Here is a 24,419-nt window from a genome sequence, read left to right as displayed (position 1 = left end):
GCTATCGGTGCTTTCTTTTTTGCCTCCAATATTTCATTTGAAACATCTTATACCTGTGAAATAAAAATATTTTTTCTTATTTTAAATAGCCTATTATTCCATAGATTGATTAATCAGATATTATTTACTCTGAATACAGATTAGGACTTCAGAAAAAAGAGAGCTTCTGCATAGGACTCCATCACCCAGTATTCCACAGTCATATCAGAGTGAGCCAGGAAAATATATGGCTGTAGAGTCATCCAGAATATTATCTAATGCTCATTATAGTGTAGATGGAAAAGTGGATCCTTTCACCTCTTTAAATAGATATTCTTCAGATGCTCAAGTGCAAGAAAATAACTTATCACCAGAAAGTATTACAGTAAGAGAGATTTTTAAAGCACCCTGTCTACAGTCTTTAAGAAATCTAGAATCATTAGTTAATATCTTGAGTAAGGACAATTATGAAGAAATATGTGACTACTTATATTCTCTTTCTGTTGACTCAATGGAGAAAAGATCAAAAAGTCATCAGGCACGTAAGAAGATTAGTTTCACACAAAAAAGCAACTCATCTTTACAAACGTTACCTGCAGCATCAGACTTAATGCAGAAATTATCTCTTTGGCAGAAATCTGCCCTGTATTGGCAACAAATTCATGATGATAGAGGTGACATGGATAAATCAAAAGTAGTATCACAAGTTGAAAAGTTTCATAAACAAATAAATGATACAGATACCAATTATCAAGAAGATAGAAGAAAATGTGCAGTCACTTTACAATCAGAGGTTCTAGAAAGGAAACTTGAAGCTGATCTTTCGGACAATGTGCATATCACTGCACAATCAAAATTATCTCAGATAGCTCCACATCAAAATCTTATAGAACAGGTATGGTGAAAAATAGTATTTCTTATATCTCTGGTGAGCTTTTCTGCAAATATTTTTTAAGATCATATTTTAATTCTTTTGTGTGAATTTTCTAGCAAAGTTCTATTAGTAATTTAATATGAATTTATTTTACCACTCATACTGATTTGACACTATTATTAAATATAAAAATGCAACACATTTTATATAACTTATTGATCTACACTTATGAAATGTTTCCTTAGAATGATGACATGGCCTAAGATTTATTGATCAGAGAAGCACAGATTAGAAACGCAGAAATAGAACTTGAACATCCTAGAAACCAGACAGAACAGGTAGTGTAAATAAAGGTTGCCCATTACTAAGTAGAGGACTGTGGTTCAGACAGAAAACCCCCAAAAACACTTTTATTATTATAACTGTTTGCCTTTTCTTGTGTAGGTAGTTAATTTTTTTTTATGATGGCTGCTATGTTTCTGGCTTATTTGGGGGATGTTTCTCAAGAGAGTAAACTTGTGAGGGGGGCACATATACAATGTTCAGGGTTTACTCCTGGCTCTGAGCTCAAAAATTACCCCTGGTGGTATTCAGGGATCCAGAGATCAAACCTGAGTTGGCTATAGGCAAGGCAAGTGCCGTTCTTGCTGTACTATTGCTCTTTAACCATCATAAAGTATTGCAATATTTTGTAAGAGAAATCTGTTTTACTCTCTACCTTTGTTTTTATTTTACAGAATGAGTTTCTTTCAAGAGAACTAATTGAAAAGGAAAGAGATTTAGAAAGAAGTAAAACAGTAATTGTCAAATTTCAAAATAAATGTAAGTTATCTTGTTTGTCTGTTTTTCTTGTATTGAAAATGTTGGACCGCTAAGGTCTCATGTTTTAGCCATTTTAGCCTTAATTGCTCCCATAATGTATGGACTTTAGTTTTTCTTATCTATATATTCATTTTTTTGCTATATTCATTATCAGAGGATGTTGTTAATCTGAACATTTTGCTTTGATAAAAGTAAAGAAAGAAAAACAAAATAAAATATTTGTTATAAAGTGAGGTGTAAGTATGCTTATAATTTATTTCTTTTAGCTTGGAGTTATATCTGTGTACATATTTATTGTAGTAGCAGTAGTAGTAATAATAGTAATAGTAGTAGTTTTAATTCACATGTTAGATTTATAGTTTGAAATCTGAGGTACTTATACTAGCACTTTCACTTTTCAAATGGGTTCTTTCTTATACATGAAATATCTGTAGAAAGCAGTGTAAATTGTGAAAAAAAGATTTATTTTTATCAGTGATAACATGTTCTTTTAGTAAAAGAATTAGTTGAAGAAAATAAGCAACTTGAAGAAGGTATGAAGGAAATATTGCAAGCTGTTAAGGAAATGCAGAAAGATCCAGATATTAAAGGAGGAGAAACATCTCTAATTATCCCTAGTCTTGAAAGACTAGTTAATGTAAGTTATTTTTTATTTTTGTGCTTTTATATTTTTATTATCCCTATTTATTTAAAAATATTTCTTATTCTCTCAATTGGTTCTGTACTTTATGCTGAACCATTTGTGTTATTGTTTACCATGTAGTATGAAATGTGTAGTTTTATCCTTAAGTCAAACTTTTCTCTTTATTGTTTGGTTTTCATCAGTTCAGATTTGAGCTGTTTCTCTCTCTCTCTCTCTCTCTCTCTCTCTCTCTCTCTCTCTCTCTCTCTCTCTCTCTCTCTCTCTCACTGTGTGTGTGTGTGTGTGTGTGTGTATTTGTCTACTGTTTCTGGTGATATTGATTTGTCTTTGGAGATTTAGTTCTTTATACTTCCTTATGTGATCATCTTTTTTCAAAAGTGATACTACCTAACTACTACTGATATTCTTAGATCAAACTTTATTCTCCAGGAGAAGTTCAGCTTAGTAATTAAATTCAAAGAAGATGAATAGCCCTGAAAATTATATCTTCTGTTACAGTTGACACCCTTTGGTATTCCCTGGACCATTGTTGCCCCAATACATATCTTTTATTTCTTCTCTCCCATGCTATATTTTTTTTTCTTCACTAATAAGTCTTATCTAAGACTCACATATGGTCTAGTAGTACTTCCTCTAAGAAATCTTTAGATGTCGTGGCACTTTAGATCAGGTAATTCTGTTTCATACCTCTAATGATATGTTGCTGCAGGGCATTTTGCACTTTTCCTAATCACCATTTAATTAAATTTTACCTTCACAAAATGCCATGTAGACAAGCAGTATGATGTTATGTATCAGCAAGACAAGTAACTTAAGTAGACTGGTCTGTTGCCTGTGAGAGTGCCTCCTCCTTCTGCTCTGTCATCTTGGTTTCTTCTCTGTATGACTTACTGTTCCTCCTGGCATGCTCTGATTTCCTTTAGGGCAAAGGCTGACTTTTCTAAATCTACTTACAACTAAACTCACATTACCTTTCTAATTAGGTGATTTGTCTGCTTCTTTTTTTGTTCTTTCATTTCTGAATCTGTAAATTCAACAGTTTGTACCCTTATAATTGTCCTCTAAGTTCTAAATAAATTCTTTTTTTTTTGGTTTTTGGGCCACACCCGGCGGTGCTCAGGGGTTCTCCTGGCTGTCTGCTAAGAAATAGCTCCTGGCAGGCACGAGGGACCATATGGGACACCGGGATTCGAACCAACCACCTTTGGTCCTGGATCGGCTGCTTGCAAGGCAAACACCGCTCTGCTATCTCTCCAGGCCCATTCTAAATAAATTCTTACATAGTCCTATATTTAGTGAGTGTATATTTATATAGGCTATCACTGGAGAATCAGGTGCAATAAAGCTTCCTTGATAATATTTTAATATTGGATGGATTATTTTTGTTTATCCTGTACTTTGCAATTATAACTATTCATATTTCATTTGTGTGGAGAAGAAACCCTGAAAATATTACTTAATCAGATATAATTACTATGCCATTTCTTTGCTCATATTTTAAATTTAGATATTGCATATTGTTAAGGTGCTTACATATAAATTTTATTATTTGGTTATATAAAAATCATGTGATGTGGGGCCGGAGAGGTGGAGCTAGAGGTAAGGTGTCTGCCTTGCAAGCACTAGCCAAGGAAGGACCAGGGTTCGATCCTCCGGCATCCCATATGGTTCCCCCCAAGCCAGGGGCAATTTCTGAGCGCTTAGCCAGAAGTAACCCCTGAGCATCAAATGGGTGTGCCCCCCCCAAAAAAAACCAAAAACAAACAAAAAAATCATGTGATGCATTATTTCCTATTCTGTAGAACTAAGGAAGCTATAAAAAATTTAGCTACTATCCCAGCTAGAGATTGATTTTTGAACACTAATTATCCTTTTTCCATTTTTGTTTGTTTTTGGAGGGGCACATCTAGTGATGCTCAAGGGTTACTCCTAGTTTTGTACTCAGGAATGACTCCTGCAGTTCATGGGAATCATATGATATGCCTGGTTAGAACTTGGGTTGGTCATATGCAAAAAAAATGCCCTACCCACTGTACTTTTTCCTAGCCCTGGGCATCTTGTTCTCATACAGTTTTTTTTTTAGTCTATTAAAATTAACTAAAATATAATAATAATAATAATAATAATAATAATTATCATTATTATTATTATTTTTGCTTTTTGGGTCAATTGATGCTCAGGGGTCACTCCTGGCTATGCACTCAGAAGTCTGTCCTGGCTTGGGGAACCATATGGGACGCTGGGAAATTGAACCAGGGTCCATCCTAGGTTAGCGTATGCAAGGCAAACACCCTACTGCTTGTGTCACAGCTCTGGCCCCTAACTAAAATATTATTAATAGTTACAATGAAGTATCCAATGCTTGTTATTTATAATGCAAATTATTCTTATAAATTAAAAGTTATAAATTGAGAGATAGCTTTGACATATTGTATCTGAGATAGGAATATTAAAATGCTTAACTGTCAGTTTTAAATATACATTGTTTATTTTTAGTGTTTAGTTTTTAGTGCTTATAATTTCCTTATAATTTTTCCCGCATATATGAAATACATTAGACTATAGAAACAAAGAATTCAGAAGGAATCTTTGATGCCAGTCTGCATTTGAAAGCCCAAGTTGACCAGCTTACTGGAAGAAATGAAGAATTAAGACAGGAGCTCAGAGAGTCTCGGAAGGAGGCCATCAGTTATTCTCAGCAGTTGGCAAAAACAAATTTAAAGGTAGGAGTTTGATTAAATAAAATCTTATGCTAATGAATGTAAGTTAATAGAACATCTCAGTTATATTAGATGACTACTTTAGAGGAACTTTTCATTAAAATGTTGAATTAGTCATTTTATCATTTACAAAACTATTTTTTCTTATAAAATTATGTGGAAAATTAGTACCTTATAAATAATAGAAATGTTTTAAATTTATGTGTAGATATTTATAAGTATAAGTTAGAGTGTGCATTAATTCCTAGCAAGGAATGGTAATTTAAAGACCTTTTATAAAAAAGGAATTTAGGTTACTACTTTTAAATTGGTCACTATTTGGGTATTTGAGATAATTTTTTTTTTTTTTATCTATTTCCAGATAGATCATCTTGAAAAAGAGATCAGTCTTTTACGGCAATCAAAAGGCTCCAATGTGGTTTTTAAAGGAGTGGACTTGCCTGATGGGATTGCTCCTTCTAGTGCCAGTATTATTAATTCTCAGAATGAGTATTTAATACATCTCTTACAGGTACTGAACACTTAAAGGTGAATAACAAAATCATTGAAAGTATACATCAATTTCATGTCATACATTGCTTTCAGTTCTCAGACTATCAACAGCAAGATATCTTTAGTATGTTTTTTTGTTAAAGGAAATAGGAATAAGTACAATTTACTTCATCTCTACTAGAAGCATTTTGACATATTGTTCATTTACATGTCAGTCATGAATTTTAATTCTCAATTTAATTAGTGAAATTAATTGACAAATCCATATGACTGACAATGTATATGTACTTACCATAAGGTAGTCACATTTCAAAATATGATCATGTTTATTCTGGTAGGAAAAACTACTAAAGTGAGCAAAATATGATAATATTTTAGTAAAATGATTAGACTTATTTGTGTGTATGTGTTAAACACCCCCCCCCCAAAAGAGGCCACACAAAGATAGCTGAGAAGCCAAGCACACATACTTTGCATACAGTAAACTTGAGTTTGATCCCTGGCCTCACATGGTTCCCAGAGCACCAAACCATCAGTAGCTTTTGACAACTCTGAGTGTGACCCTGATACCTCTCTCCATTCATCAAAAGAGAACCCATAATATTCTAATAAAGATCTTTTCTGTTTTGTTTTGTTTTGATTTTTGGGCCATACCTGGTGGCATTCACGGGTTACTCCTGGTTTTGCACTCAGAAATTGCTCCTGGCAGGCTTGGGAGACAATATGGGATGCCAGGAATTGAACCAGGCTTCTTCCCGGGTCAGTCGCGTGCAAGGCAAACACCCCACTGTTTTGCTCTGGTCCTGGTCCTGAAAAAAATTTTAGTGTAAATTTTTTAATCTTTTCCCTCTCTTTCCTCCTAATAGGTTGATTAATCCCATTAGCAAATTATAAATGATACAGCTTGTCTGTTTTTCTTTTTCAGTTTTTTTCTATATTTATTCTGGTGGTTATGAATGGCCTAATGATACTTATTTTATGGCATTTGAAATAAGAATATATACAATGTCACAAATATTCCTTACAAAACATGCTTAGAAGCACCATAATAAATAACAGCTGTGATTGAAATATGAAAACTATCTTTAGTAAAAGATGCTGAACTCACAATCCTAAGATAGACATGAGTGATGCTAACAGTTAATTGAAGTCTTAGAGATCTATCCTTAAATATGGGATCTGCCTAAATATGAGATATAGGCAAGACACTAAACTTTGTGTGTTTGAGAAATGATTGCTGGATGTAAATGAATTGGGGGTGGATGGGCCACACCCAGTGACGCTCAGGTGTTACACCTGGCTATGTGGTCAGAAAGCGCTCCTGGCTTGGGGGACCATATGGGATGCCAGGGGATCAAACCCTGGTCCATCGTGGGCCTTCCGCATGCAAGACAAATGCCCTATCACTGCGCCATCGCTCCAGCCCCTGTAAATGATTTTTTTAAATATTGAGTTCTTACCTAATCTGCTATGTCTTAGTTTCTTCCTCTTCAAATAAAGAGTATATGGAATTTAACAGGATGGAGTGTGTACCTTGCATACAAGAGGAACTGAGGTTTTTTGGCTTTATCCTGGCACTTACCATCCCTCCTCCGTCCCTCAGCACTCTAGGGTGGTCCCATGCCTCACAGCATTTCACCTTCAGATGAGCACTGTTGGTGTGTTCCTTGCTCCCTTCAGCTGGGGAAGTCCCTTGTAAAGAAAAGGAAATAAGTAGGGAGTGACTGAAGAGATAGTATGGATTAAAGTGCTTACCTTGTACATGATCAAAACAGTATGATCCCCAGCACCATGTATGTATGGTCCTTTAAGCACTTCCATTAGTAATATCTGAGCACAGGATCAGGAGTAAGCACTGAACACCCCAGGCAAGGTCCAAATATCCACCTCCACCAAAAATTAAAAAAGACAATAATATGAAAGAATAATTTGAGTAGAAACATAGTTAAATAGCTTCACAAACAGCTATGTGAAATTAAGTGACTTAGAGGTAAGTTAGTTTACAGTAATTTGTATGTATAGTAAATCTATACATATATTAAAATAACTTGACCTATTTTACATTACATTCTCTTTGCATTTTATTTCATTTATATGCCTTAAGCTAATATTTTTCAACATTCCATAGAAATATCAGTGCTGCTAATAGATTTTCTGACCTATTTTTATGTTTTTCTATATACCTTGTCAAGCTCTGAATTAATCTTTGAATTGAAAAGTGTTTTCTAGGACTTTTTTAAATTCTTATTTTTCAACCAATTGTTAGGAACTAGAATGTAAAGAAAAGAATTTTAAGACTTTAGAAGATCATCTTGAAGACTATAACAGAAGATTTGCAGTAATCCGTCATCAGCAAAGCTTATTGTATAAAGAATACCTAAGGTAGAGGAAAAAAATGGTACCAGAACCTTATAATTATAGTATATTATTGCTCAATAGGAAGGTAAAAATGAATTTACATGCTTTAGCTTTTTCACCTGCCTCTTCTCTTTGTATCCTAATTTCCTTATTAGTAGAATTCTGTCATAGTAATTATTTTTTCATGTTAGGAAACTTAAGTAAATTAAATAAAACTGCCTAGATATGAACATTTTTTGAATGTTAGCTGTTTGCATCAGATCAGTTATCACTCACTTTATTTCATATATTTTCATAAAAATGTACATTTTTACCCTTATCTCTTTTAAGAGATTTTATCTATATCAGTAGAATAATCCCTTTAGTAATTCAAATGAACCTGGTCAGAGGTAAAGGTGATTGTCAGATCTAAAGTGAAATCCCAATCCTATTATAGGTAGGTCATTTTTAGGAAATATCAATGTCTCTTACTATAGAAAATTGGTAGTGGAGTTCAAAGAACATAGAACCAGGCTCACTGAAAAAGTAGGGTATTTTGAACTCTTCCATTTAAAATAAATATCCAAACCTCTGAGAGGGTGAAACTGAGAACTCATTAGCCATAATTTGGCAGTGAGCTATCCAGTTCATAGCCCTAGGAACCCAGTCAGCGACACAGATAAATAAATGACTTATACCAAACACATGCTGTGTGGCCATAAACTCTTTTGATTAGGTAACAGTGTCTCACATACCTTCTTTTAAGTTTAACAATTTCATTTGTTCACATTTTCAATATTTTTATTACATTCAAATGTGAAAGTCAGATTAGATTACTAAGATTGGATTTACAGAACTAGTTTGGGATTTTGAGGACTTTTCATATTTCTTTTCAATACATATTTACAAGTTTTATTTTCAAGTGTTAATATTGTGACATTTGCATGAGAAAAACTGTCCTTTTGCGTTGTCCTCTAAATAGTTATAATTTCACATTACTTCAATTTTATTTTCATAGTATGAAGTTTTCTCTTTAGTCAAACATCGTAGTTGGTTTAATGTGTTATTAATTTTTCCTTTTTTAAGTGAAAAGGAGACATGGAAAACAGAAACTGAAAGTTTAAAAGTAGAAAAGAAAAAACTTGAAGACCAAATCCAACAAGATGCTATAAAAGTAAAAGAATATAATGTAAGTAGGTTACATTTAATACCAGTATAGGATATTTTATAAAATAAAATGTCTCTGTTCAACTACCAACATAAATGTATCTTTATGCAGAATTTACTCAGTGCCCTTCAGATGGATTCAGATGAAGTGAAAAAGACACTTTGTGAAAATAGTAGAAAAATCACAGTCTTGCAAGTGAATGAAAAGTCACTCATAAGACAATATACTACATTAGTAGAAATGGAGCGACAACTTAGGAAAGAAAATGAGAAGCAGAAAAATGAACTCATATCAATGGAGGCTGAAGTTGGTGAAAAAATTGGACATTTACAACGATTTAAGGTAATCTGATTTTTTTCAACATTGAACATTTTCAAATTTAAAAGTTCAGTGAATTTCCATTTCATCTGGATTTATACTTAATATTTGTCAACTTGCTGCTAGAATTGCTTCATCTCTGTCCTAAGCAATATTTATATCATAGACATGTCCCCTCATTATTCATTTCTGAATTAGTTACTTTCAATAGAGAGGTAAGGAAAATATATTTAATTATGAGTTCATATTGTTATTTCTGAATCAAATTATCTAGGACAAGTAAAATAATTTTTTTATTCCCTTTGATTTTGTATTTTTATTTCTTTTTTAATAGACTATTAAAATATTCTTTTGGGGGTGGTGTTTGGGCCACACCCAATGACGCTCAGGGGTTACTCCTGGTTATGCGCTCAGAAATTGCTCTTGGTTGGGGAACCATATGGGGCACTGAGGATCGAACCCAGGTCTGTCCTGGGTCAGCTCTGTGCAAGGCAAACACCATACCACTGTGCTATCGTTCCAGCCCCTCTATTTAAATATTTTATTTTATATTGTGATAATACATTAATTTGAAAGTGACTACATTTACAACAGTAGTTCTTCCAAACATAGTTTAAATTTTTTTTGTACTTCTTATTTCATTGAGACTCTTCCTAAAGATGTTTGTTGTCAGGTAATATTCATCTGGAACAGGAAATCTATACAGTTGGATAATAGGTAGTTTCATATTTGTGTTTTATATGAAAGTTTTGCTTTCATTTTGATTTTAAGGATTACTTTTTTATTTGTAATTGAATTTCAATATATAAACATTTAAATGTTGAAGAATATAATCCAGGTGGCAAAAAGGTAGATAGCTCAGAATTGGACACTTGCCTCCCCTGTAGAAGGACTAGAATTTGGTCTCTGCAGCCCTATCTACCTAGCTGCCACCAGAGTAGCTCTAGTATCCCAGAGCATGATTGGGCCCGGATAACACTGCATCATTGGGTTTTAGCATGGAGCTGTTGGCACTGGTTGGCTGGTTACCATCAGGACTGTCAACCTAGCCCCTGAGTACTGATTTATAGAGGCCTAAAAATGAGATGTGTGTGTGTGTGTGTGTATGTGTGGTCAGAAAACTTATAATTTGTCCCTGTACCACATCACTTGTCCCTAGCATGGAGATCTTGGGACTGGTTGGCTGGATACCATCAGGACTGTCAACCTAGTCCTTGAGTACTGCTTTATAGAGACCTAAAAATGAGATAGGGAAAGCATCTAGGAGTGTGTGTGTGTGTATGTGTGTGTGTGTGTGTGTGTGTGTGTGTGTGTGTGTGTGTGTGTGTGTGTGTGTGTAGTCAGAAAACTTACATTTTGTCCCTGTACCTTTCATGCTATTATCCCCTACCACAACAGGAAACTGATTAGCCTTTTATGTGTCTTTTGCAAATATCAACAAAACACAAAAAATTGCATGCCACATGTACTATTCTATACCTTGCTTTAAAACATTTTATTGAGATATAATTTATTTTAAGCAATGTACTTGTCTATATGTCAAGATGCATGTAAGATTGTATAAATACAGAAGTATTCAAAGTAATATTAATATGAACTTAAATTCTTTGAGATCCTTTGTTAAAGTTGGTAATGGAAAAATGGTTATGCTAATAAATATATTTTGAATGTGATCTTAAAACTGACTTTGTTGCAACAAGGGACCAATTAAAATGAAAGTATATTCCACATATAACAAGAAAATTTGTAGACTTAGGAAACGTTCTTGATTTTTTATGTTAAATTTTATAGAATATGCTTTTTTTGATTATTGCATGTTTAATTTATAATTGAGTTAAATAAGGGGGGAAAGCTATAATTTTCAACCTGTTTGCCTTGGATATTTTTAATAATTGAAAAACCAAAAAGGGGACTTTTTTAAGGGAGAGAAATAGATCGATCTCCCCCTTCCCCAAAGATAATGTGAAATCTAATTACAAGGCTAAGGCTTAATAGTGTGTACTTATTTAGGTCAAAAATAGTATCTGTCAAAATAAAATTAGAGGCAATATTATTAATATTTTTCTTATTGCAGAACTAGTCTATATAGCTAAATAGATATAAAGGTTACCTTGGATAAAACTCACTTTATTTAGTTGTCAAGAGACAAGATATTTTAATTTTATGAAATTTAGGAAATTCATCCAGTGATACAGTCCTAGTGGTATATATTTTTTGGTACTATGTTATGCTTTTTTCAAATTAGCTGATTTTTAAAGACTATAACATAATTTTTAAATAGAATCCTTTTAATTTATTTGGTTATGATGAAAATTTCCTAAATAAAGTATTATATCAAGGAGATGAATCATTGTAATATTATTTTCTTACATAAGAAATCTTGTTGTGGGGCCCGGAGAGATAGCACAGCGGTGTTTGCCTTGCAAGCAGCCGATCCAAGACCAAAGGTGGTTGGTTCGAATCCCGGCATCCCATATGGTCCCCCGTGCCTGCCAGGAGCTATTTCTGAGCAGACAGCCAGGAGTAACCCCTGAAAAAAGAAATCTTGTTGTTTCAAATGATTCTAAAGTTTATTTTGCTTTCAGTTATGTTATTTTTGGAAAATGAATTTATTAGAAAAATTGTCTATCAATTAACTCAGTATATCCTTCTCTGCATAGGAAATGGCTGTTTTCAAGATTGCTGCTCTCCAGAAAATTATAGATAATAGTGTCTCTTTGTCAGAACTTGAATTGGCAAATAAACAATACAATGAATTGACTGCTAAATACAGAGACATCTTGCAAAAAGATAATTTTCTTGTTCAAAGAACAAGTAACTTAGAACATGTAGAGGTAAGTTTATGTGATCTTTCAACCATACCAGTGGTGATTAGGACTCATTACTAGCTCTGTGCTCAGGGTTGATTTCTGGCAAATCTCAAGGGATCATATTTGGTAGTTGAGGATTGAACAAGGTTTAGCCATATGCAGGCCTAATCCAAATACTATCTCTCCAGTCCCTATTTGTGTGATCTTGAACTTTATGTTATTTGTCACTTTTATGCCTATAGATGCAGAATATCCTCCAGACCAGGGCTGCTTAACCTTGACTAATGTGATTCCTTTCTGCCCAAAAAATTAAACCTGGGCCAGCAGAGCCAAAAACACACCAGATTCATTATACATGCTTGATTTTGAATTCATTTTGGCTGTTGCATTTTCAGAAACCTCTTACACTTGCTCTAGGTTTTGCACTCCTCCTAGTTGGTTATATGATCCCATCATAACCCAGTTTAGGACACTAGACTCTTGACAAACTGAGTTTTATAGGTCATTCTCACTTGAATGATTCCACTGACTCAAATCTTTTTCCACAGGACACTATAAAGAGAAAGGAGTGTGTAGTGTTAAGCTATTATAATGAAAATATGGGGAAGCATCAATAAATTTCCTTTCCTTTTGCTTACACCTCATCTGAGTGTGATGATTCACTCCTTAGTTTCTCTTCCATGGGCTAGATAGCTGTGAATTTAGTTTTATAATGACTCTGTTTTTTAAATAAAATTCATAGGAGTCATTTATTTTCTTTTTGCACATGTTCTCTGAAACGCAAGGCAGCATTTTTTCCAATGGAATATGATAGCTTTCGATTTTCCTTATATCTTCCTTCTCTATCCTTTTATTCTCCTATTTGAAGACAGAATGTTTATTTAATACTCCTTAAAAATTTTGGTATCATACTAAATTCCTGTCCTTTTTTCTTTGACAAATATTGCTTTGCCTGACATAGTCTGATCTTTTCTTGCCTCCAGCTGTATCTGGCATTATTGTTCACTCTTACTTTTCTCACTGCTCACATTTTCTTTACACCCTAACCTTCCTTCTGTAGAACAGATGTATACTGTTTGGTACTTGAGCTCTCTCCGAAGTTAGTTTCTTCTAGTCTGAGTGCTCCTCATATCTTAGGTTTCTGCTCACATGAACTGTTCCACGCAGTTAAGTTCTTTGATCCCTTTATCAAGGTAAACTTCCTTTTACTTTTTGCTGGATCTACATTCTAGGCTTTTTACCCTTCTATTTACATTTTTAATAAAGTTTTTTGATTGCTCAAAATCTCAATCCTACATATACACAGATATTCAAACTTCAAATGGTAAGATAAAGTCAGGATTTATGTTTCCCAGTGTAGACATTCAGCGCCTGTCATTGATGATGCCTTAGGATACTCAGTAACTGTGATTTAAAAAGCAAGCACCAATTTGGGAAGGCTGCAAAACTGAGTAGTCTAAATAGACACAATGAATTACTGGCAGAAGCTAATATTTAGAAGCCTATGGTCATATTTTGTAGGCACAGGATTTTGATGACCATATTAAATCATTGTATATGTTCATATATGTACTTATACATAAATACACATATGTACAGAAATAGATACGTATATAATGTGTAATATAATAGGAAAACTACTTAAACTAGATTGTGAGTTTTAGGAGATATTATATGAAGTTCAGATAATATCTCTTCTGAGCCACTAGATAATGTTTCTCAGTGATGCTTCTGTGTGTATGTGTTTTTTCTTCAGTGTGAAAATGCATCTCTGAAAGAACAAATGGAAATTTTAAATAAAGAACTAGAAATTACAAAGGAAAAGCTTCATACTGTTGAACAAGCCTGGGAACAAGAAGCAAAAATAGGTTAGTCTTATGACTCTGATGATGCATAATGATATTATAAATGAGATATAATATACATATAATATATGTATATATACATATATATGGGATGATATATGGGAGTTATAATTGGGAATATATATGTATATATACATATACATATATCTACATCTATATTGGTATATATATATGGGACACCAGGGAATAGAACCACTGAGTCTGTCCTAGGTCAGCTGTGTGCAAGGCAAATGTCCTACCACTTGTGCCAACACTCCGACCCCAGGAATATATTTTAATAATTTTTTTCGATACCAGATGAAAAGAAAAAAATTGGGGCAAGAGTGATAGTACAGTGGTAGGGTGTTTGATTCCCGGTGTCCCATATGGTTCTCCGAGTCTGCCAGGAGCAATTTCTAAGCGCAGAACTCAGAAACCCCTGAGCGCCATGGGGTGTGACCCCGAAGAAGAAGAAGAAGGAGGAGGAGGACGAGGAGGGGGAGGGGGAAGGACGGGGAGGGGGGAAGAGGAGGAGGGAAGGGGAAGAGGGGGAAGAGGATGAGGGAGGGGGAAGGGAAGGGGAGGAGGGAGGGGGAGTGGAAGGGGAGGAAAAAATTTGGTTTGGGGGCAACACCAGGCTTTTTATTATTTTTGGTAGATGTGCTGCTTCTCTTCATTATCAGAACTTAGCATAAAGTAAAATGTGGAAGTTGAATGTTCTTCATATATTTATATTATATTTTTTTTCTTCCCTTCATGGTGCTTTTGAGTGTATGAATACTTTTTACAATCAAAGTAGACTAGTTTACTAATACTTTCAACTTTTTGCAATAATCTGATACTATTTGTTCTTTGATCACTGCTTACAAAAGCTTTTTTAAATTGTATATTTGAAAATGCATACAGTGGGGCCAGAGCAATAGCACAGTAGATAGGGTGTTGCCTTACATATGGCCTACCTGGGTTCAATCCTCGGCATCCCATATGGTGCTCCGAGCCTGCCAGGAGCAATTTCTGAGCACAGGGCCAGGAGTAATCTCTGAGCACTGCTGAGTATGCCCCCCCCCCAATATAAAACAATAAATAAATGCATACAAGACAAAGTAAAGTACCTTTTAAAACCCAGGCTAACTAAAATCATTTATTTGCTTTCAAAAATATGTTTAACTGATTCCAGTTGGAGTTTAATCCTATAGAACTAGACTCATAGGATGTTTTGACAGTTATACAAAGGTTGTTTAAGTAGTCTCTATATAATTGAGTTCCTTGAACTCTAAAAACTGCCAAATTTTCTTAACATTTTTATCTTTTATTCATATAAAAATGATTATTTTTTTTAATAACTTGTGATTACATAGCAGTAGGGTGTTTGCCTTGCACACAACCGACCCTGGACAGACAGTGGTTTGAATCCCAGTATTTCATATGGTCCTCCAAGCTTGCAGGAGCGATTTCTGAGCACATAGCCAGAGGTAGCCCCTGAGCATTACTGGGTGTGGCCCCAAAACAAAAAATTAATCAATTAATTAAAAAATAAAAATGCGGGGCCAGAGAAATAGCATGGAGGTAAGGCGTTTGCCTTGCATGCTGAAGGACGGCAGTTCAAATCCCGGCATCCCATATAGTCCACCGAGCCTGCTAGAAGCGATTTCTGAGCATAGAGCCAGGAGTAACACTTGAGTGCTGCCAGGTGTGACCCAAAAAACAAAAGAAATAAAATAAAATAAATAAAACTGTACCGCATTCTTGACCACATGGCCTTACAGCCTGATTGCCAAGGAACCAGTGGGAATGGCTTACTCATAAAGAAGTAGCTCTTAGAGCCATGTAAATAGTGTTTGTTTCACTCAGTTGCTTATTATACAATTTATCTTCAAAATCTATATATCTACAAAAATATAGGCATCCTTTTTAAATGTTCTGTGACATAAAGATCTTTGATATTATTTCAGCAGTCCTCTGGGAAATAACATCTATTATCATTGGACTAATTTTTTTGTTTGTTTGTTTTTGGGCCACACCTGGTCACACTCAGAGGTTACTCCTGGCTATGCACTCAGAAATCGCTCCTGGCTTGGGGTCTATATGGGACGCTGGAGGATCGAACCATGGTCTGTCCTTGGTTAGCACATGCAAGGCAAATGCTTTACCACTTGTGCCACTGCTCTGGCCCTGAGGAGTAATATTTTGTTCCGGAAAGTTGAGATGGGGCAGGGGAGCAGAGTTAGCACAGTGGTAGGGTGATTGCCTTGCAAGCGGCCAACCCAGAACTGACGGTGGTTCGAATCCCAGCATTCCATATGGTCCCCCATGCCTGCCAGGATCGATTTCTGAGCACAGCCAGGAGTAACCCCTGAGCAATGCCAGGTGTGGCCCAAAATCCAAAAAAAAGGAAAGAAAGTTGAGATGGGAAAGGAATTATAGAGATAGGATGTATCAAACTTAGATGGACATATTCAGTAGACCAACATGTTTTCTATATGGACTTTGTTATTGTAATCTCCAAGCATATGAATATAAAGATGGGACCAGAATGCACTACAGTACAATGAGGAAGGCAGATGCCTTATAAGTGGTTGACCTGAGTTCTTCTATACAGTGTCTTAACATATGAGATATAACTTTGATAAGAATAACATAAGATTGACATCAGTATTTTTGTATATAGGAGATGAATCTAATATGGATAAGGCAAAGAAATCAATAACCAACAGTGAGATTGTTTCTATTTCAAAAAAAATTACTATGCTGGAAATGAAGGAACTAAATGAAAGGCAGCGGGCTGAACATTCTCAAAAAATGTATGAACACATAAGGACTTCATTAAAGCAAATGGAAGAACGTAATTTTGAATTGGAAGCCAAATTTGCTGAGGTTTGATCTTACAATATTTATAATAGAAAGTAAAGAATTAGTCATGGTAGCTGTCGAGTTTTTCTCTGTCTCTGAAGTACTGTATTAATATTGTTTGTATTTCCTAGTAAATAAAAGAAATTTTAAAAGCTGAAATGATTTTTAAAGAAAATTGGGGCCGGAGAGATAGCACAGCAGGATTTGCCTTGCAAGCAGCCAATCCAGGACCTAAGGTGGTTGGTTCAAATCCTGGTGTCCCATATGGTCCCCTGTGCCTGCCAGGAGCTATTTCTGAGCATATAGCCAGGAGTAACCCATAAGCACCTCCAGGTGTGGCCCAAAAACCAAAAAAAAAAAAAAAAAAAAAAAAAAAAAAAGAAGAAAAGAAAATTAACTTCTGTGAATTAGTTCTTATTTCTTACCATTCTCATGTTGATTAGGTTTAAAGTACAAAAAATGTCATTTGGGGCCAGAGCATAGCACAGCGGGTAGGGTATTTGCCTTGCATGTGGCTGACCTGGTTTCCATCCCCGGCATACCATATGGTCTCCCAAGCCAGTTAGGAGTGATTTCTGAGCACAAAGCCAGGAATATCCCCTGAGCACTACCACGTGTGGTCCTAAAGCCAAACTAAAATAAAATAAAAGGTCATTTGCTCTGGAATAGAAATGCCTTCCGTGGCTGCCTACTTCATACCAGACATTATATGGGCTGTAGGAAACAAAGTAAATAGGAATCTCTGCTCTTAGACTTCATATTCTAAGTTTTTGGATGTTTTTCTATTAGGCCAGATGTTATTCTATTGTTAAGTTAGCTTATAAGTAAAATATAGTTTATGATGGAGCACTCTGAAAATGTTTATCTTGAGAATGATTATTTCAAAGCATATCCTGCACTTTTTTTATTTATTTGTTTGATTGTTTTGAGACCACACCTAATGGTGCTAAGAGGTTACTTCTGGAATTGCACTCATCCCTAGTAGGCTAAGGGAACCATATGAGATGTGGGGTTAGGGGAATAGAACCGGGGTTAGCTGCATAGAAGGCAAATTCCTTCCCCACTCTACTATCTCCTGGTCCTATCATTTGTTTTTTTCTTGAAAGTGGAACAGTAAGTGTGTATCAATGAAATTTTGTTTCATTTAGATCCATTGATATATAAAATTTAATAAAATTGAAATTAAATAGATTGCATTTTCCAAATGTAAGGCTATCAGACATTCTAATGGTTCTGAGGTGCTTAATATTGGTGACAGTTGTCGGATGGGTCTATGATCAGTTTTTATGACGGTGTTCCTAATGGACTTTACCACCTGTCACTTCTGGAATGAGGGCAAAATTCAGAAGACTATATCCTGAAAACTAAATGAAAAGGAAAAACTAATTCAAAATTGATAATTTTGAATATTTTTTTTTTTACAAATTTCTTCTTAGCTTACCAAAATCAATATGGAAGCACAAAAGGTGGAACAGATGTTAAGAGATGAACTAGCTGACAGTGTGAGCAAGTCAGTGAGTGATGCTGATAGACAGCGGATTCTAGAATTAGAGAAGAGTGAAATGGAGCTCAAAGTTGAAGTGTCCAAGTAAGTGCTTATAAACTTGGGCGCATTTGATGAGGTGTGTCTATTCTAGTTTATGTACATGAAAATTAACTACAGTGGCATTTGGATAATATGCCAAATGTCTGTTAATAATGGTATGCATTGAGTTAAGTAATAATAATATTTATTTTTAACAAGCACAGATACTAATTGAAGAGGAAGCCACTTCTCAAGATTTTCTGTTTTATTTTTCAAATTATTGGAATATTATTGCAAAAAACTAAACTTGGAATCAGGAGTCTATAAAGTCCAGTATTTTTGCATAGTAATATAGTTTGAAAGAAAATGGTGGCCAATTATAATGCCTTACATAATTAAATTTCTCGTTTATTGCTGTGAAACTGATGTAAAAGAATTGAAATTTCAAATTCTGATTCACTCTTCACTTACTGAACTTATTGAACTTTATTTTTTGAACTTTTTCATTTTAAGCATATTAACTCATATTAGTCTTTAAGATCTAGGATGTGGCTTTTTTAACATGTAAAAGTTTTTTCTTAACTTATACTGTTAAAAAGGTCCATTAATGGGTCTGAGAAAGCCCACCGCCTCAAATAAACACCTTCGGAGAATGCAATCAACAAAGCGAGGCTTATTGATTGGCCCTTGGGAGGGTCCTGATCTGTCAGGGTGGGGCCTTGTTTCCTTGGTAACACAGTTACTAGGGCTAATGGGGGGAGGCTTCTAAGATATCTTGTGCTGGAATGCTCTTTATGGCTATCTTGAGGACCAACTAGGCTAGGGGAAGGGACGTGGCACGCCTGATGTTCTGCCCCTAATGTCTGGTTCTAGTAATTAACTGCCTCTTCAGGCCTAGTCTTACCTTATAATTGCAGCCTGTAACTAAAGTTCTTAAGCAAGCAAAGTACAGAAGCTAAAGCGTAGTTAATTCTAAGCAAAATCCATAACACACTCTGCAGCACATCTCAAATAGGTCTTAGGGTATAGGGGAAGCATAATGAGACTAGGCCTGGGTGAGTAACTTCCTCTTCAGGCCTAGTCTTTGTACTTTATAATTGCAGCCTGCAACTAGACTGCAACAAGCAAAAACAAGTCAAAAGCATGTCAGTCCTAATAAATCACACCTATTATACCTAACTTAGCTTTTTCTTAGCTCTTACAATAACACAAAATTTATGCAGGGTAAATGATGTGTTCCAGTTAGAACTGACTGTACATTTTTATTATAATGTTTTGTAATGGAAGAAAAATCTGATAAGCCCTGATTTGATATGTCAAGCAGAATTTTTATTAAAAAAGTTGGCTCATGTTTAAAGTTCTCTTGTTATCATTTTGGAAGCTTGGTGTTCTTTTTGAGAATGCTAGTTCTTCCCAGGTTTTTACACTATTAAGGCCACCCTTTTAAAATATTCTTATCCTATCAAAAACCTTATCTTTTGAAATAAACTAATATTTAGTTAATAGTTCTTATATATTGTATCAAAAATATATAATTTGGGGCCAGAGAGATAGCATAGTGGTAGGGCATTTGCCTTGCTCATGGCCAACCCAGGACTGATGGTGGTTTGATTCCCAGCATCCCGTATAGTCCCCGGAGCCTACCAGGAGTGATTTCTGAGCATAGAGCCAGGAGTAATCCTGAGCACCACTGGTGTGATCTAAAATCCAATATAGATAGATAGATAGGTAGGTAGGTAGGTAGGTAGGTAGGTAGGTAGGTAGGTAGGTAGGTAGGTAGGTAGGTAGGTAGGTCAGGAGTAATCCTGAGCACCACCGGTGTGATCTAAAATCCAATATAGATAGATAGATAGGTAGGTAGGTAGGTAGGTAGGTAGGTAGGTAGGTAGGTAGGTAGGTAGGTAGGTAGGTAGGTAGGTAGAGAGAGAGAGAGAGAGAGAGAAAAAAAGAGAGAGAAAGAGAGAGAGAGAGATAATATTTTGCATTTGTATCATACAGATAATGCATTCTATTACTTGGGTAATAATGAGATCTTGCGGAAATATGACTTATCTGTCACATTGAACTAAAATTATTTCAGGTCAAAGTGAAAGACATTTTACTTAAATTTCTAGAATCTTATCACAGTAGTGATATAGGCATTTCACTGATTTACCATTGTGCTCCCAGCCACCTATCTTTTTGTTTTTTGTTTTTGGGTCACACCTGTCAATGCTCAGGAGTCACTTCTGGTTGTAGAATTACGTAATATAATCCAATTTACCAAAACAAAGAAATTCCCTAGCCCCCAATAGGTCCGCTTGCGTCCATCTCTTTTTTACAAATAAAAGGCCCATCAGGCTGGATTAGCTGGAGATAAATACTTTGTTACTCACTAGTTTCCTCTTCCTGGTTGTGTTGAGAGGTCAGTTGGTGAGTTCAGGAGATTGGAAACTCCCCCCCCCCCCCCTTTACAACCCCCACTTTTCACTCTTATGCTTGGCTTGGTATATTGTTGTGGTGACCTTGCTCCAGATTGGTTCTCCTGGGGCTGGATTACAGTGTGTGGAAATTTACACTTAATTTTTTTAAATGCTTTATCATTTACTAGACTGAAAGAAATTTCTGACATTGCCAAAAGACAAGTTGAAATTTTAAATGCACAGCAGCATTCCAGGGAAAAGGAAGTAGAGTCTGTGAGAATGCAGCTGTTAGACTATCAGGTATGTATATTGCTGGCACTTCAAAAACATTCTTTTCTTAAATTCAGATAGGTATTGGGATGATTTTTAAAATCATAACCAGAGAAGATAAAGTGCAGGTATTGTTCTTAACTGTAACCAGGTTAGAAAACTTTAATTTGAATAATATTCATAATTCAGGAAAGGATTTGAATATCTGCAAATGAAATTGTGTTGATTATTGATCAAAGTTAATATACAGAAGAAAATAGTAAGTCTTTTATATCTTCTTTGTTGTTGTTTGTTTATTTATTTATTTATTGGTTTTTGGGTCACACCCGGCTGCACTCAGGGTTTACTCCTGGCTCTGTGCTCAGAAATTGCTCCTGGCAGGCTCTGGGAACCATATGGGATGTCGGGATTCGAATCACCATTTTTCTGCACCTAAGGCAAATGCCTTACCACTCTGCTATCTCTCCGGCCCCTGTTGTTGTATATTTTTGGACAACCTTCAGTGATACTCAGGAGTTATTCCTGACTCTGCACTCAGGAATTACTACTGGCAATGCTTGGAAGACCATGTGTGATGAATGGGAGATTATGTGGAATGCCAGGGATCAACATCACCTATCAGACATGTACCTTACCTGTTGTACAATCTTTCCTTTTTCTTGTATATTTATATATAATTTTTCACATACTCCGACATTATAGAATTTTCTCAGAATGAAAACATTCATATTTTTCCTATTAGTTTTGTTTTGTTTTGTTTTGGGGGGGCACACCTTGTGACGCTCAGGGGTTATTTCTGGCTATGCACTCTCAGAAATTGCTTCTGGCTTGGGGTACCATATGGAATGCCGAGTATCGAACAAAGATCTGTCCTGGATCAGCCACTTGCAAGGCAAACACCCTATCACTGTGCTGTCGCATGGCCCCCATTAGTATATTTTGTTAAAATTTTATAAAAGGGAGGGGAGGGGAATAACATGCTTAAAAGAGAACATAGGTTTCTCTAGAGAAAGAATTACATGGCCAGGTTGGGGCATATCTTTTCTAGAATGGAATATGTGTAGATCTGTATTGGTATTTACATAGGAAAATTAAAGTAGTAATATTCCTACAGCTATTTATCAATCCCAGGTGATGAGTATATTTGATTCTAGATGGGTTTTTTCCTTCTACAATTCTTTGTTAATTTATTCTAAAAAAGATTAGATTTTTAAAGGACATTTTTACCAAGTGGTTTAATATTTTTAGTAAAATTATTATTTTTAAATGTTACATTTTTATTGAGAAAAGTTGAAAGATATTACAAATATATATCTGTATATATGTATATATAACCTGAATATGTAGATAGATATGCATATATATTTTTTTTTATTTTATTTTTTTGTAGGCCCAGTCAGATGAAAAAGCATTGATTGCCAAGTTGCATCAACAGATTGTGTCTCTCCAAATTAGTGAAGCTACTGCTCTGAGTAAATTGGAGTCAGTTACCTCCAAACTGCAGAAGATGGAGACCTGTAATTTGCGTTTAGAGCAGAAACTTGATGAGAAAGATCAGGCTCTTTATTATGCTCGTCTGGAGGGGAGAAATAGAGCGAAACATCTTCGGCAAACAATTCAGTCTCTCCGAAGACAGTTTAGTGGGGCATTACCCTTGGCACAGCAGGAGAAGTTCTCCAAGACAATGATCCAGTTACAAAATGACAAACTGAAGATAATGCAAGAAATGAAAAATTCTCAACAGGAGCATAGAAAACTGGAGAATAAGACATTGGAGATGGAATTAAAGCTTAAGGGGTTAGAAGAGTTAATAAGTACTTTAAAGGATGCTAGGGGAGCCCAAAAGGTAAACATTGATTTTAATTCAGCTTTTCCAAAAGGTTACATCATCATTTCAAATTCTTAATCAGTGCTTATGTGAAAAATGCTTGGTTTATCAAAAAAAAATCCAGTTATGATTTATTAACTTATATTGTATAAATGTCTATTGTGGAAACTTTTTGAGAAATTTTAATGGAAATACTTAATTCTGAATAGAAGTAATACTTTTATTATTATTAAATACTTAAATATTTCTATCTAATAGAAGTATCTATTAAATAAATTTTTACTTAATAGAAATACTTTAAAATAGACATTTAATAGACTTCATGTAAGGTATGAGGTCATGCTTTAATTTCTTATATGTAGTTACCCAGTTTTCCTGGAACCATTAGTTGAAGAGGCTATTTCTTCAACATTTAATACAGTATTTAATTATTTAACAGAAATACTTATATTTCAAATAACCTTAATCTAGAAAAATTTATATGTATTAAATACTTGTTAATTATAGATTGTTTCACATTGAATTTTATTCATAATTATTATCAGAATTCTATACTAATTATTGTTGTTATTATTTTGGGGAATGTGATATTACATCTGTTGGTGGTACTCAGGTGCTTATTTCTACCTCTCTGCTCAGTGTTCACTTCTATTGTAGCTTGGAGGAATCTGTGTGGTGATAGAGATCAAATCTGCATTCACCATGTATAAAGCAAATGCCTCGGCCCTTGTACTAGCTTTCCAGACCCAAATTAACATTTAATATGATTTGGTTTTTACTCACAGTTGAAAAATACTGAGTGAAATTAATTATATTGCAAGTGTTTTATTTTCTAGACTAGGAATATTTAAGACACCCTTTTAAAAGTAAGTTTTATATTTAAGGACATAAATTAATATAATTATAGTGAGTGTCCAATAAACATCTGAAATTAGTTTAAAAAGTGAAAGTGCTATTATTTAAATATAATTAGAATGTTGTTTTATGTTAAATCCCACATAGACAAATCTATGAAAACTCGAAACAAGTTTCACCATCTAGCTTGACTAGGACTATTTTATAATCTTAACTTTATTGTGGAATGTCCATTATTTTCAATTAAAAGCACTATGATCAGTGGAAAAATAATTCTTTTAATAGTATTTACATTTATAATACCTCTTTAGGTAATCAATTGGCATATGAAAATGGAAGAACTTCATCTTCAAGAGCTGAAATTGAATCGAGAGATAGTCAAAGATAAAGAGGAGATAAAATATTTGAATAATATAATTTCTGAATATGAGCATACGATCAATAATCTGGAAGAAGAAATTGTGCAGCAGAACAAGGTTTTTCTTTATATTTATTGGATACTGTTTGAAAATGTTAAATATAAGAACATTTTATGAGCACATATTCTACTTGAGTAGAACTTTATTTGACTTGAGTATGGTGCTTGTCATTGTTGAAATGTTTTCTTATATTCTGAAGTATTATTAAAATATGTCTGGCTTATAATGAATTTAAAAAGATCAGTATATAAGCAAATTTAGTT

At 34.6% G+C, this 24,419-nt stretch overlaps 1 protein-coding gene across 1 annotated transcript in view; it reads left to right on the top strand.

Annotated features, from left to right (window-relative positions):
* The window catches only part of CEP290 (centrosomal protein 290), a 99,797-nt gene that overhangs the window by 35,008 nt on the left and 40,370 nt on the right, over positions 1 to 24,419 (top strand). Inside the window, exons 19-32 of the mRNA XM_049783141.1 lie at positions 1,591 to 1,675; positions 2,170 to 2,312; positions 4,877 to 5,041; positions 5,400 to 5,549; positions 7,797 to 7,912; positions 8,954 to 9,056; positions 9,147 to 9,377; positions 12,014 to 12,187; positions 13,920 to 14,031; positions 16,676 to 16,881; positions 18,294 to 18,445; positions 20,973 to 21,084; positions 22,445 to 22,900; positions 24,049 to 24,213. Coding sequence (XP_049639098.1) covers positions 1,591 to 1,675; positions 2,170 to 2,312; positions 4,877 to 5,041; positions 5,400 to 5,549; positions 7,797 to 7,912; positions 8,954 to 9,056; positions 9,147 to 9,377; positions 12,014 to 12,187; positions 13,920 to 14,031; positions 16,676 to 16,881; positions 18,294 to 18,445; positions 20,973 to 21,084; positions 22,445 to 22,900; positions 24,049 to 24,213 — 2,370 coding nt within the window. The remainder of the gene's footprint in view (positions 1 to 1,590; positions 1,676 to 2,169; positions 2,313 to 4,876; positions 5,042 to 5,399; positions 5,550 to 7,796; positions 7,913 to 8,953; positions 9,057 to 9,146; positions 9,378 to 12,013; positions 12,188 to 13,919; positions 14,032 to 16,675; positions 16,882 to 18,293; positions 18,446 to 20,972; positions 21,085 to 22,444; positions 22,901 to 24,048; positions 24,214 to 24,419) is intronic.

This window comes from Suncus etruscus, chromosome 11, assembly GCF_024139225.1.
Source record: "Suncus etruscus isolate mSunEtr1 chromosome 11, mSunEtr1.pri.cur, whole genome shotgun sequence".
Taxonomy (NCBI): Eukaryota; Metazoa; Chordata; class Mammalia; order Eulipotyphla; family Soricidae; genus Suncus; species Suncus etruscus.
The sequence above is the reverse complement of the archived record's forward strand: the minus strand, read 5'-3'. Positions and strand labels throughout refer to the sequence as shown.